The 12,182-nt window shown below is 45.9% G+C and overlaps 1 protein-coding gene across 17 annotated transcripts in view; it reads left to right on the forward strand.

Moving 5' to 3' along the window:
• Positions 1-12,182, forward strand: part of DYNC2I1 (dynein 2 intermediate chain 1) — a 103,270-nt gene that overhangs the window by 77,537 nt on the left and 13,551 nt on the right. For 15 of the 17 annotated variants that reach the window (XR_010159094.1, XR_010159095.1, XM_054655440.2 and 12 more), the window contains 6 exons: positions 306-419; positions 518-579; positions 1,108-1,159; positions 4,519-4,579; positions 8,079-8,178; positions 8,369-8,500. Coding sequence is in view for 13 of the 17 variants with exons in the window: in XM_054655440.2 (XP_054511415.2) it covers positions 306-419; positions 518-579; positions 1,108-1,159; positions 4,519-4,579; positions 8,079-8,178; positions 8,369-8,500 (521 nt within the window). In the remaining 4 variants the exon portion in view is untranslated. The remainder of the gene's footprint in view (positions 1-305; positions 420-517; positions 580-1,107; positions 1,160-4,518; positions 4,580-8,078; positions 8,179-8,368; positions 8,501-12,182) is intronic. The other 2 variants (XR_010159096.1, XR_010159097.1) reach the window with 1 other exon arrangement.

The following is a 12,182-nucleotide window of genomic DNA, read 5'->3' on the forward strand; positions in this document are numbered from 1 at the left end:
TTTTCTTTCGGGCTGTGTGGCATGCTGTGTTTGGATGGTGGGCTTTAGCTTTCTTCCTGCCTTCCAGACTGGAGAGCAGGGGCTGGGGCCCGTGTGTCCTAGGAATCTGAAAGTCATGGTCCTGTGTCAGTCGTGTGTGTCAGTCGTGTGTGGTCCATGTTGGTCTTGGGGTGTTTTGGGAAGATGTGTGGAGAGAGTTTGATCTGTGAGACCCAGAAGCACCTCGTGTTTGTCCCTGTGTGATGCGAACTGCATTTCTTCAACTTACTACTTACACGTGGGTGCTGTGGGCTTTTGAACTCCAGATGGAATCCTTACCTCAGTAAACCACCAAAGCCCTCTTCAAGCAGTAGAACCTATCTCAACGTCCATCCACAAAAAGCAGAGCTTTGTGCTTTCACCCTTTTCTACTCAAGAAGGTACGTGATTCTTCACTTTCTTAAAATCCATCAATGGTTGTGAAATATGGTTTCCTTATTTAAAGCCATTTCTTTCTTTTTGTTTCTGTTTTCATCAGAAATGTCAGGTTTGTCCTTCCACATCGCTTCCTTGGATGAGAGTGGGGTTCTCAATGTGTGGGTGAGTAGTGGCCCAGGCCGGGCACATGCGGGGCCTGAGTGAGGTGGTCTGGGTGGAGGTGGCGCCTGAATGGCGCAAGGGGCGGGACCCAGTTAGCTATGGTGGGAAACGGAGAGCAAGACTGGGCTTATTGGTCCTGAGCAGAAGGGATGCAGAAGGTCACACATGGCAGGTTTGGGGCCCTTTCATGACAGCGAAATAGGACTCTCACACAGGGCTTTGGGAACGCGGAATGAAAGTGAGAAGGGAACAAAATGTTAGGGCCGAGGTGACGCTGGATTGGCTTGTCCTGGAGGATGCGCCAAGACTGTTGATTAAGTCACCAAGTGAAGAGAACACGAGGAGATCAAAGCAAAGGAGTCAACTTGTAGAGTGTTAGTTCTGAGGCTAAAGATCAGTCTCTTTTTCTGGAGCAGTTATGTTTTAGTACCTAATATAGAACTCCATCTTAATTAGAGCTATGCTTTGCTTAGGTTGTTTCATAATTATAAAATGTATCAATATTCATTTTCAATATTCTGTTTTTAGGTGGTTGTTGAATTACCAAAGGCAGACATCGCAGGTTCAATAAGTGATTTAGGTAACTATTAAGTAAAAAATTAATTTTAGTGTTTTCTAAAATGAATTGAGATTAAAAGTACTGATAACTGCGGTCAGGTGCAGTGGCTCACGCCTGCTGGGAGCCTCAGCACGTTGGGAGGCTGAGGCAGGAGGATTGCTTGAGCCCAGGAGTTCCAGACCAGCCTGGACAACATAGCAAGACCCTGTCTCTACAAAAAAATTCAAAAATTGGCTGGGCATGGTGGCACACACCTGTAGTCCCAACTGCTTGGGAGGCTAAGGTGGCAGGATTGCTTGAGCCTAGGAGTTTGAGGCTGCAGTGAGCCGTGATCATGCCACTACACTCCAGCCTGGGTGATGGAATGAGACCTTGTCTCTCTGTTTAAAAAAAAAAAAAAGATACCAATAACTGCTTTGAAAAATATAAATTACTACCTGAAAAATGAAAATTAAAGTTATATGTCATATAACCATATAAACTGTTGAACAGGCATCTCAATTAACTAGAATAATCAAATGATATTCTGAATGAATTTTTTTTTTTTTTTTGAGACAGAGTCCCGCTCTGTTGCCCAGGCTGGAGCAGTGGTGTGATCTTGTCTCACTACAACCTCTGCCTCCTGGGTTCAAGCAATTCTTCTGCCTCAACCTCCCAAGTAGCTGGGATTACAGGTGCTCGCCAACACGCCCGGCTAATTTTTGTATTTTTAGTAGAGACAGGGTTTCACCATGTTGGTCAGGCTGGTCTTGAACTCCTGACTTCAGGTCATCCACCCACCTCAGCCTCCCATAGTGCTGGGATTACAGGCATGAGCCACCGCGTCCAGCCTGAGTGAATGTTTTGATCTTAGTAGGGTTTAATGAGTTCTGTTTACAGCTGAGTACCATTCAGTTCTGTCAGACAAGTCAAGGACAGCTGTGTTCTGTAGCTGTTTCCTATGTATTTCAGGTGTCCGAGTCTTTCAGTGCGCCTTCATTTTGGGGCTTCTTCCTCTCAGTTTTGGATTTACAACCCCAGGGTGTATCAGGAACACTGGATGCTGCCCCGAGGGCCCTTAGACTGGATCCCAGGGTGGCAAAGGTCCCCGGGTTTGGGCAGAGCAGAAGTGACTTGAAGCAAAGCTAACAGCACCTCTCACAGGTGGCTGCTCTTGATGCTATGGAGTACGATTTTCAGTTCCAGAAAGGGCTCAGAAGTGACGGAGTAATTCAGTCCTGTTGTGTTCTGTGGTTGAGGTTAGCCCATGTTTTGATCTCAACTTCTTTCTCACCTCATTGTCCTCCCACAACCCAGTTTGTAATGACGAACCCCCCCTTTCACCTTGCTTGAATCAGGGGTGTTTTCCCATGTAGATCTGGCAAAAAGTAATATGAGTGAGACCGGCTTTGTTCCTAACCTCTTGAGATGAGGGAAGAGGCCGCTTTGGCCCTCGGAGCAAGTGCTGTGTGCCCCGTAGTCACACGTCTGTGGTGGCCCTTACAAGTTTACTGTTGATTCTGACTTCAGTAAAAATAAGACAGTCGTGGTGCTCATTTCACTGCTAAATGCTTTTGAGGTGGAGTCACCATGTTTCTCAATGTATTCTTTATGCGGCACCCTCTCTGCTTGTGGAGCTGTTCTGCTCTGTGTTGTCCGCTGCAGGCTGCCCCTAGAATCCTGGAGTGTCAGAGCTAGGGAGCCTGGCAGGGGTCCTGGTGCCTCCTTCTCAACGTACACAGGTCGCGGGGTGGGTTAGTGATGGGGCGAGACCCACACAGTCGGTCTCAGCACCAACCCCCTTTCACACCCAGGGTTCCGCCCCAAATGCCCAGAACTCTTGTGACCTTAAGAGTTCGCCTTGCGGCTGGTTGTGCCATTAACTTGTTACATGATCAAGGCATTTGTCAAGCAATTACGGATGGTACTGAGATCATTTCTGTCCATAGTCAGGTGATAATCCGGCTATGGAGACAAAATCATTTTGCATAAAAACTGTTTGCATACAAATGTTTTGTAGTACATGATGGTCATATAAAGGATATCCTGGGGTGGTGAGTATTTCATTTTAAAATATTGTTGTATAAAAACACCCTTTCTTCACTGAACCACTTACCCAAATTGCAAGCATGTTCCAGCCTTGCCTTTAGGAAGGGAGGATGCTCCGACCAGCCCGTTGTTCAGGGTGGCTGCCAGCTCTTTGTGTAGGCATTGGATGAGTGGCTGTTGGAGAGCTGAAGTCTCAGAAGGAGTCAGCCACCATCTTTTTATGAAATGTTCTCTGCATAAGCGAGGTCCAGTCCTAGGTGCCAGGAGACCTGGGCGAAGACCCCAGCCCGGGAGAGGGCGAGTGGTGGTGGACTTGCTGGAGCGGAGGCGCAGTGGGAAGGCCCAGCCAGAAAGGCTGCCCGTGGGCTATGGCGTGTAGGGGCCAGTGGGAGGACCCGGCCAGAAAAGCTGCCCACAGGCGGTGGCGTGGGAGCCGAGACGCCAGGTGGGGGGCATGCCGGGAAGCTTCACGTTTGTGAATAGTGGCGTTGGCCCTTCTTCACTGTGGTTGTGACTGGCAGGAGATACGCAGCAGCTACAGGGACCCTGCCCAGCTGCAGGTTGGGCTTATTTCTATCTCCTTTTAATTCACCTGCCCCCAGAGTTTTAGGCAATGCCTTGCCCAGAATTTGGGTTTTAATATCCATAGATTTCTAGTTTTTCCCCTTGTAGTAGTTTTAGAGGGAAAGTGATATTGGGAGCAGACACAGGAGGCAAAACCAGTGGGTGGCCAAGGAGCCAGCGCTGTAGCCATGAACGCTTTCAGGAAGGAAAGGAAGAGCAGTCAGGCCTCAGAGCCGTGGCTCTGTGTTGTTTGAGAAGGAAGCTGGAGAAGCTGCTGGAACAGAGAGTGAGGCCGGATGCACTCGGCTGAGGAGCCACTCTGCCTCCTGTGCGTTCTGCCCGGAGACCAGCAGATTTCTGAGTCTCTGGGATGGTGGAGAGAGAGGTCCTGCAAGTTTCCTGTAGGCGTTGGAGCCTCGGTGGATATTCACAGGACAGCGTTTGCTGCTGTGATCTAAGGCTTATTTAGTGTGTGTACACTCGTACTCATGTATGGATTGCTTACCCCCCTTATTTTATCTGATCTAATGATATAAAGGCTCCCAGATCATGGTTCTACAATCTTTCTTCCCATAAGACTTTGAACTGTGAATTCTCGATTCTTCTCCTAAGGCAGGATACGTGAACCTCACCCAGAGGAAGGGAGGGATGCTGTGCATTGATTTGCGTTTGGTGTTATTTCCTAACACAGATATTTAAGCAATGAAAAATGATTCCAGGCAACTATAACTAGATTTTGATTTAGCTTCTGTTGAAAGGTGCATTGATTTTGGTTCATCTCTTTTTAGGTCTGATGCCTGGAGGGAGGGTCAAGCTGGTACATAGTGCTCTGATCCAGTTGGGTGACAGGTAAGATGTGAGGGAAAGTGCCTCACTATCTCACAAAGACCTAGAAGGAAAATAACATTGGGGAATTGCATATATGGTAAATGGTGAGCTTTTGCGATGAAGAAGTCCATTTTCTCACATTGTTTTTTTACTGTTTTGTTAGTCTATTATTTTTATTTTTTTATTTTTTTGAGACGGAGTTTCACTCTTGTTGCCCCGGCTGGAGTGCAGTGGTGCAATCTTGGCTCGCTGCAAACTCTGCCTCCCTGGTTCAAGCGATTCTCTTGTTCAGCCTCCTGAGTAGCTGGGATTACAGGCGCCTGCCACCGTGCCCGGCTAATTTTTGTATTTTTAGTAGAGATGGGGTTTCATCATATTGATCAGGCTGGTCTCGAACACCTGATCTCAGGTGATCCACCCACCTCAGCCTCCCAAAGTGCTGGGATTACACAGGTGTGAGCCCCCACGCACAGCCTTGTTAGTCTGTTACTAATGAGTGAATGTAATAAATGCAGCTTCCAGGTGTAGAGCTAACATTTTGTCATTAAGTAGAGGTTATTTTCTTTTAAATTGGTCTTATTTAACTATTCTTCAGTTCTCATGCAGCCCTGAGGTTAAACTTAAAGTTTCAGGAACCAGAAACATTGATAAAAAGTTTTATTCAGAGATTTAGATTTATGCTGAACTTAATATGACATAAAAATTCTTCACAAATGTACAAATATTGTTTGTGGTATTTATATGTTTTATGTTAATGTATTTCCTAAAGTATCTTTTCTTGTCATTTACTGCACTCGGGTCAAAATTTTTGGGCCTGTTTCTTCCTAATCAGAAAACCTGTGGGTTGTGTTAATGAATTCATGCATGCTTGGAGACTTTAAATCAACTACAGTTGTAATTAGTAATTACAACTAATTATGAAACAGAATCAATTATATTTTAAAAAGTCATTTACTGTATTGCAGAGCCAAACATACATGGTTCCTGGGCAAGCCCCTGACCCCTCCAGCCTCTACAGTTCCCCCATTGAGTTTCTTTACGACTTTTTATCTCTGCTAGGGCCCTTATTGCTTTATACTGTGCATTGTATTTATCTTTAACTATCAGCTTCTCCTGTACTTAACTGCACACACACTCTGAAGGAAAGTGTCTAATGTATCCGCCGTTTGGGTTTTTTATTACCCAAAAACTCCTAGCAGTGTCTTCCTGAGATCCATGCATAATAAATGTTCCCTCAGACTCTGCTCAACCAACCATGTTGAGCTTATTCTACGTGCCAGGCTTTGTAGCACTAGTGGGGAGCATCCTCCGTCAAGGTGCTCTGAGAAGGAGGCGGATGAGTAAACATTACGTGATTGCAGGGGGCGCTCCCTGCTTTCCCAGGAAGAAGGCTCTGCAGTGGAGTTCAGAGTGAGGATGTTTCTTAAGGAGTTCCTTGGGCTTACTGCCTGGGAAAGGGCGGGGAGGAGGCAGAATGGGGCCGAGAGGAGGAGCTGAGCTGTGAGGCAGGTCCCATGGCCGACTCCCCAGGGCCCGGGAGTTGTGAGCTGGAATGGCCTCCCAGAATCACGTGGCTGGGCCTTTGTACCCCCCATCCCATCAGTCACTGAGCATGAGTGTCCCCAGGAGGACATTGCCTGCAGGGAAGCAGGTCCTGCAGCTCTGTCTGCACCGCCCCTGCAGCGAGGCCCCGTCCTTCAGGGTCGTCGTGCAGAGGACGAAGTGTGCTGTCAGGATGTGCACAAGGCTTGTGGGAGCTCAAAGGATGGGGGCAGCTTGGGGGATGGAGTGCAGTGGGGACATCTTGAGGAGGCAAAGACTGAGCCAGGCCTTTGAGGTGGAGTTAGATGGTCAGAGGGAGCAGAACCTGGGGGTGCCCAGAGGCACATTTGGAGCTGTCAGTAGGTCCGATGTTGAGGGAGGCAGGTGAGCCAGGCCCTAACGAGTCTGTCTGCCGTGCTAAAGGGTGTGGACATTAGCATAAAGGTGGTCACGAGCCATTGCAGCCGTTGAGCCGAGGAGCAGCACATCTTGTCTGTGATGTAGATGGGTCAGTGTGGCAGCGGTGTAAGTTGGGAACACAGGAAGGGAGGCTGGAGTCAGGGAGAGCAGTTAGGAGGCTTCTGGAGTGACTGACATGAACGACCAGGATCTGAACAAAGGCAGCAATTACAGGTACAGAGGGCTGGACACAGGCTAAAGGGGTAGAACTTAAAAAACCCAGGAGCTCATCAATTACAGGAGCAGTGGGAGGGAGGAGCCTAGGTTGGCCTCTGCCTCCACCAGCATGTCTGGTTGGTGACTGGGCACCACTTGCCAGGCGAGGATAGGAGCGGGGAGGGTTGGGAGCAGCCTAGTGTGTTCCAGTGAGGACAGGCTGAGCTTGTGGTGCCTGTGGAGATGCCCAGGAGCTAGGGCCCTCCATAGCAGAAACCCCAGATGGAGGTAAGGATTTGGGAGTCATCAACCAAGAGGTGGCATTTGCAGTCCTGAATGTGGACGGAAAGAGAAAATTGGAAAGGAGGCTGATAGCATGGCCACATGCTGATTTTGATGATGTGGGTGTGGCAGATGGAGCAACTGTGGGCATCTCTCTGTTACAAATACATAGGCCATATAAAGGAAAAAATAAAATTAAGTATAGTTTTTAAAAGGAAAGGAAAATCTCTAAATGCCATAAACAGGAGAGAGCTTAAAGTTAGTGTCATAAGCTTTTGAGCTGCTGTGTGATGGCTTGGAGGCTGGGTGTGAAGCCCAGGCTGTCTCAGACCTTCTGAGCTGTCTCTGGGGCTTGAGCCCCATGCAGAACCAGGCGATGCATTGGGTTTGCCTGAGGCAAGGAGGTAGAACTGAGACCCCTGCACAGGACTCTGGAACTCACTGCTCCTGCAGTGATAGGGAAATTCAGAAAGCCTCACCACAGCCAAGGGAAGACAGAGGAGCTTGGAAGAGCTTGAAATCCTAAGCTGAGTGGGTGTGTGGGAACCTACAAGCTGAGATGTTAGCATCACAGTTCTAGACCAGTGGCCTCAGTGGGTTCATAGTTAAAGTAGACGCAACACCCCCTGGTGGGTAAAGATATGTTTGCAAATTGGGGCTCACAGGTTTCTTATGAGAAGCAGTCTGCTGCAGATGAGCTCACAACTACAAGCATGAAGAAACAGTCTACCTTGGTGCAAAAAGTAGGAGTCACACACTAAGAACTTGAGACAGTTGTACAATCTAAAAGAAATTTCTAGAAATGAAACTGTTATCTCTGAAATTTACAACCAAGTGAATGGTTACATAGCAGATTAGATATAGCTGAAGAAAGAATTAGGGAACAGAAAGATAACTCTGAAAAAATTATCAAGAGTGTAGTAGCAGAAGAAAATGGAAACAGAGTGGCTAAACCCACAGAGGAATGTGACATGGCCTGTTATACATCGATGTATTGTAGTGCAAATCAGTGTTAATACCATCGTTATTCTTAAGGTTGGAAACAGTCCATCTGTTCATCTTTGTTACTTTATTTTTTCAGTCTTTCCCATAAAGGTAATGAATTTTGGGGCACTACACAAACACTGAATGTTAAATTTCTGCCTTCAGATCCTAATCACTTTATTATTGGCACAGACATGGTGAGTAGTATTTTAAATTTAATCCTATTACTCATTCTCCTTGTTTTCCTGACTTACCTGATAAATATCTTGATTTAGGATTAACTTACTCTTTTCTTTTATAAAGTTTAAATTGTTTGAGGAACAGTAGCTGTATCCAATCTCATGTCTAATGCACTCGTTCAGTCACTCTTGGGCTTCTTCTTCACAGGGTTTCATAAGCCATGGCACAAGACAAGATTTGAGAGTGGCTCCCAAACTATTCAAACCTCAGCAACATGGTATAAGACCAGTGAAAGTTAATGTCATTGATTTTTCACCATTTGGAGAACCGATATTTTTGGTAAGAAAGTTTGTTTTTCAGAGCTCCAATTCTTCTTTTTTTGTTTTTTGAGACAGGGTCTTGCTCTGTCACCCAAGCTGGAGTGCAGTGATGTGGTCGTAGCTCACTGCAGCCTTGAACTCCTGGGCTCAAATGACCCTCCCACCTCAGCCTCCCGAGTAGCTGGGACCTGTATAGGTGCGTGCCACTATGCCTGGCTAATTTGAAAAAATGTATTGTTTTGTAGAGACGAGGTCTCCCTGTGTTGCCTAGGCTTGCCAGTTCTTTTTAGTGATACTCTTTGCCTATTTGAGCAGCATAACACTTGCAGTGATCCATTGGAAAATTTTAAAAGTTAATCATTTACTAGAGCACAAATTGATCATTTATGGGGCGTCAGTGGTTTAAAAAGGAGAAACATGAAATTAATAACAAATTTTAAAAACAAAACCTATGTAGAAATTAAACTCTCAAGTAATACTTGGTTCAATTACAAACTAGTTAGAATTTAACAGAAGAATATGAAATACCAAAACCTATGATACAGCCAAAAATGTGAAGAAATTCTTAGTGTGAGGATTTTTGCCTGTGTTCTTTTACTGTTTAACACAATAGAAATTGATGTCCAGAGTCTTGAACCTGAAAGTCCAGGGATGGCCGTTGGGCAGGCAGCAGTCCCTGCGCTGCACTCATGCTGCAGGAAATGTGTGTGTGGGTGCGAGCTGCTTGCTCTCTTCCCCTCCAGGGCCTGGTGTCAGCCCAGCTCACCCTAGTCACAGTTGTCCTGTAGACTCCAAGGTCAGTTTATGGGTTGGTTTGGGTAAGATAGGACAGAAGGCAAAATATTAAACAACTTTATATGTGATTAAATGTGATAGTTAACAAGAATTATATGACAGTCAAGGCATTAAATTATAACTCAGATATCCCCTTCTCTCACTAGTGTTTACAAATTTCCGTGTACTTGAGATTGAGGGGAAAGATTGTTATTTATTCACACTACTCTTATAGTACTTAAAACATTATAAATTATGTTTATATGTCAGTCACATAAACTAAGGTTGCTGAGGGCAGAGATGGTATTTCATGTATCTTTGTATTTCCAAAGACTGCATTTGAGCTGCTGAGTAATGTCCCCCTGTGGCTGTTGAGAGCCTGGAACGTGGTCAGGCAAGGCTGGGATGTGCTGGAGGTGTGAAACACACACCAAATTTTGAAGAATTAGTGTGAATAAAAGAATGTAAAATATCTCTTTAGGCCGGGTGCTGTGGCTCACGCCTGTAATCCCAGCACTTTGGGAGGCTGAGGCGGGCAGATCACCTGAGGTCGGGAGTTCGAGACCAGCCTGACCAACATGGAGAAGCCCCATCTCTACTAAAAATACGAAGTTATCTGGGCATGGTGGCCCAAATCCTAGCACTTTGGGCATCCCAGGCAGGTGGATCACCTGAGGTAGGGGTTCAAAACCATGCTGGCCAACATGGCAAAACTCCATCTCTACTAAAAACATAAAATTAGCCTGGCATGGTGACACATGCCTGTAATCCCAGCTACTTGGGAGGCTGAGGCAAGAGAATCGCTTTAACCCAGGAGTCAGAGGTTGTGGTGAGCCGAGATAGTGCCATTGCACTCAGCCTGGGCAACAAAAGCAAAACTCCGTCTCAAAACAAAAACAAAAAAAAGTCTCATTAATAATTTTGTTGTTGGTGATTTCCAGTGTGGAGCTCTTGAGCTTTTTGTGGCTTCTCTCCCCACAAAAAACCAAAACCAAATACATAGCACCAAGATCTTCACCAGTAAGAACTTAGAACTCAATTGTGAAGATAAGACAGTTCCTGGGGCCACAGAGAGTAGAAAAGCTCCAAGCAGATGGGAGGAGAACTGGGCTTCCATATCCACAATGTCCCTTCCCCCTTATTTGGCCTGGCACCAAGTGCATGGAAAATCTCCCGTTAACTCATGGTTTGTGAAAGTAAAATTGAGGTGGACAACCAGTTTTTCTACTTTCTTGGGTGCCCCGTCCCTGCCTCAGCCCATGGGGAGCATCCCGAGTGCCTGAAGAAAGAAATACCCCTGAGGACACCCAGAAACAAAGCTGGGAGGCAGGACTACTGTCCGCAGCCCTGAAAATTCTGCACCTCAGCCAAAGGAGGCACTCAATCAGAGTGGCCGCTCATAGCACCATGCTCCAGGAGGTTTGTTCCACAGGTCTTCTGAACACAAACCCTGACACAGGCAGGGAGACTTCCCTTTGAGACTTCCCTCATTTGGGACAGGCCTCCCTCAATCACTAAATACAGTCAAAGTGAACCTCATCTTAAGGTGACACCTATAGCTGAAAAGGAGGCAGCAACCTAGCAGAGAAGATTTGCTAAGTAAATATATTCAATAAAAACCAAAACAAGCTGGACAGAGAAAACTGGAATAAATAACTAATCCTGCAATGCAAAGACACAGACATACACCCACAAGAAACAGCAGCAAACAGGGAATCATGACCTCCCCAGAAGGACAAAGCAAAAATCCAGTGACTGACCTAATGAGGCAGTGATTTGTGAGATCTCTGACCAAGAATTCAGAAGAGCAATTTTAAGGAAACTCTGTGATCTCCAAGACAACACAGAAAAGCAATTCAGAAATTTATCAGAGAAATTTAACAAAGAGATTGAAATAATTTAAAAAATCAAACAAATCTTGGAACTGAGAAACATATTTGCTGGACTGCAGAAATTCATTATAGGCTGTCAGCAGCAGAGTGGATCAAGTAGAGGAATGAACAGGTGAGATCAAAACAGGCTATTAGAAAATACACAACGCTGGGCGCGGTGGCTCATGCCTATAATCCCAGCACTTTGGGAGGCCGAGGCGGGTGGATCACGAGGTCAGGAGATCGAGACCATCCTGGCTGACACAGTGAAACCCCATCTGTACTAAAAATACAAAAAATTAGCCTGGCGTGGTGGCGGGCGCCTGTAGTCCCAGCTACTCGGGAGGCTAAGGCAGGAGAATGGTGTGAACCTGGGAGGCAGAACTTGCAGTGAGCCGAGATTGTGGGCACTCCAGCCTGCGTGACAGGGGGAGACTGTCTCAAAAAAAAAAAAAAAGAAAAGACACAAGGCTGGGTGCAGTGGCCCATGCCTGTAATCCCAGCATTTGGGAGGCCAAGGCAGGAGGATCTCTTGAGCCAGCTTGAGCAACATAGGGAGACCCTATCTCTACAAAAAAAATTAAAAAATTTGCCAAGAATGGTGGCATGTGGAGGCAAATGGAGGCTGAGGCAGTAGGATCACTTGAGCCTGGAAGGCCAAGGCTGCAGTGAGCCCTGATTGTGCCATTGTCCTCCAGCCTGGGTGACAGAGTGAATACTGTTTCTAAAAAGAAAAAAGAAAGGAAATATATAATCAGAGGAGAAAAAAGAACAAAAAGGAATAAAGACTACCTACAAGACAGAAAATAACCACAAAAGACCAAATCTAAGAATTATTGGTATTCAAGAGGGAGCTAACAAGGGTTAGAAAATGTATTCAAAGAAATGATAACAGAAAACTTTCCAAAACTTCATAAGGAGATCAATATCCAGGTATAGGAAGGTCAGAGAACATCAAACAGATTCAACCCAAATAAGATTACCCCAAGGCATTTAATAATCAGACTCTCAAAGGTGAAGGAGAAAGAGAAGATCCTAAAAGCAGTGAGAGATAAG

The sequence above is a fragment of the Pan troglodytes genome, chromosome 6 (genome assembly GCF_028858775.2).
Source record: "Pan troglodytes isolate AG18354 chromosome 6, NHGRI_mPanTro3-v2.0_pri, whole genome shotgun sequence".
Classification (NCBI taxonomy): Eukaryota; Metazoa; Chordata; class Mammalia; order Primates; family Hominidae; genus Pan; species Pan troglodytes.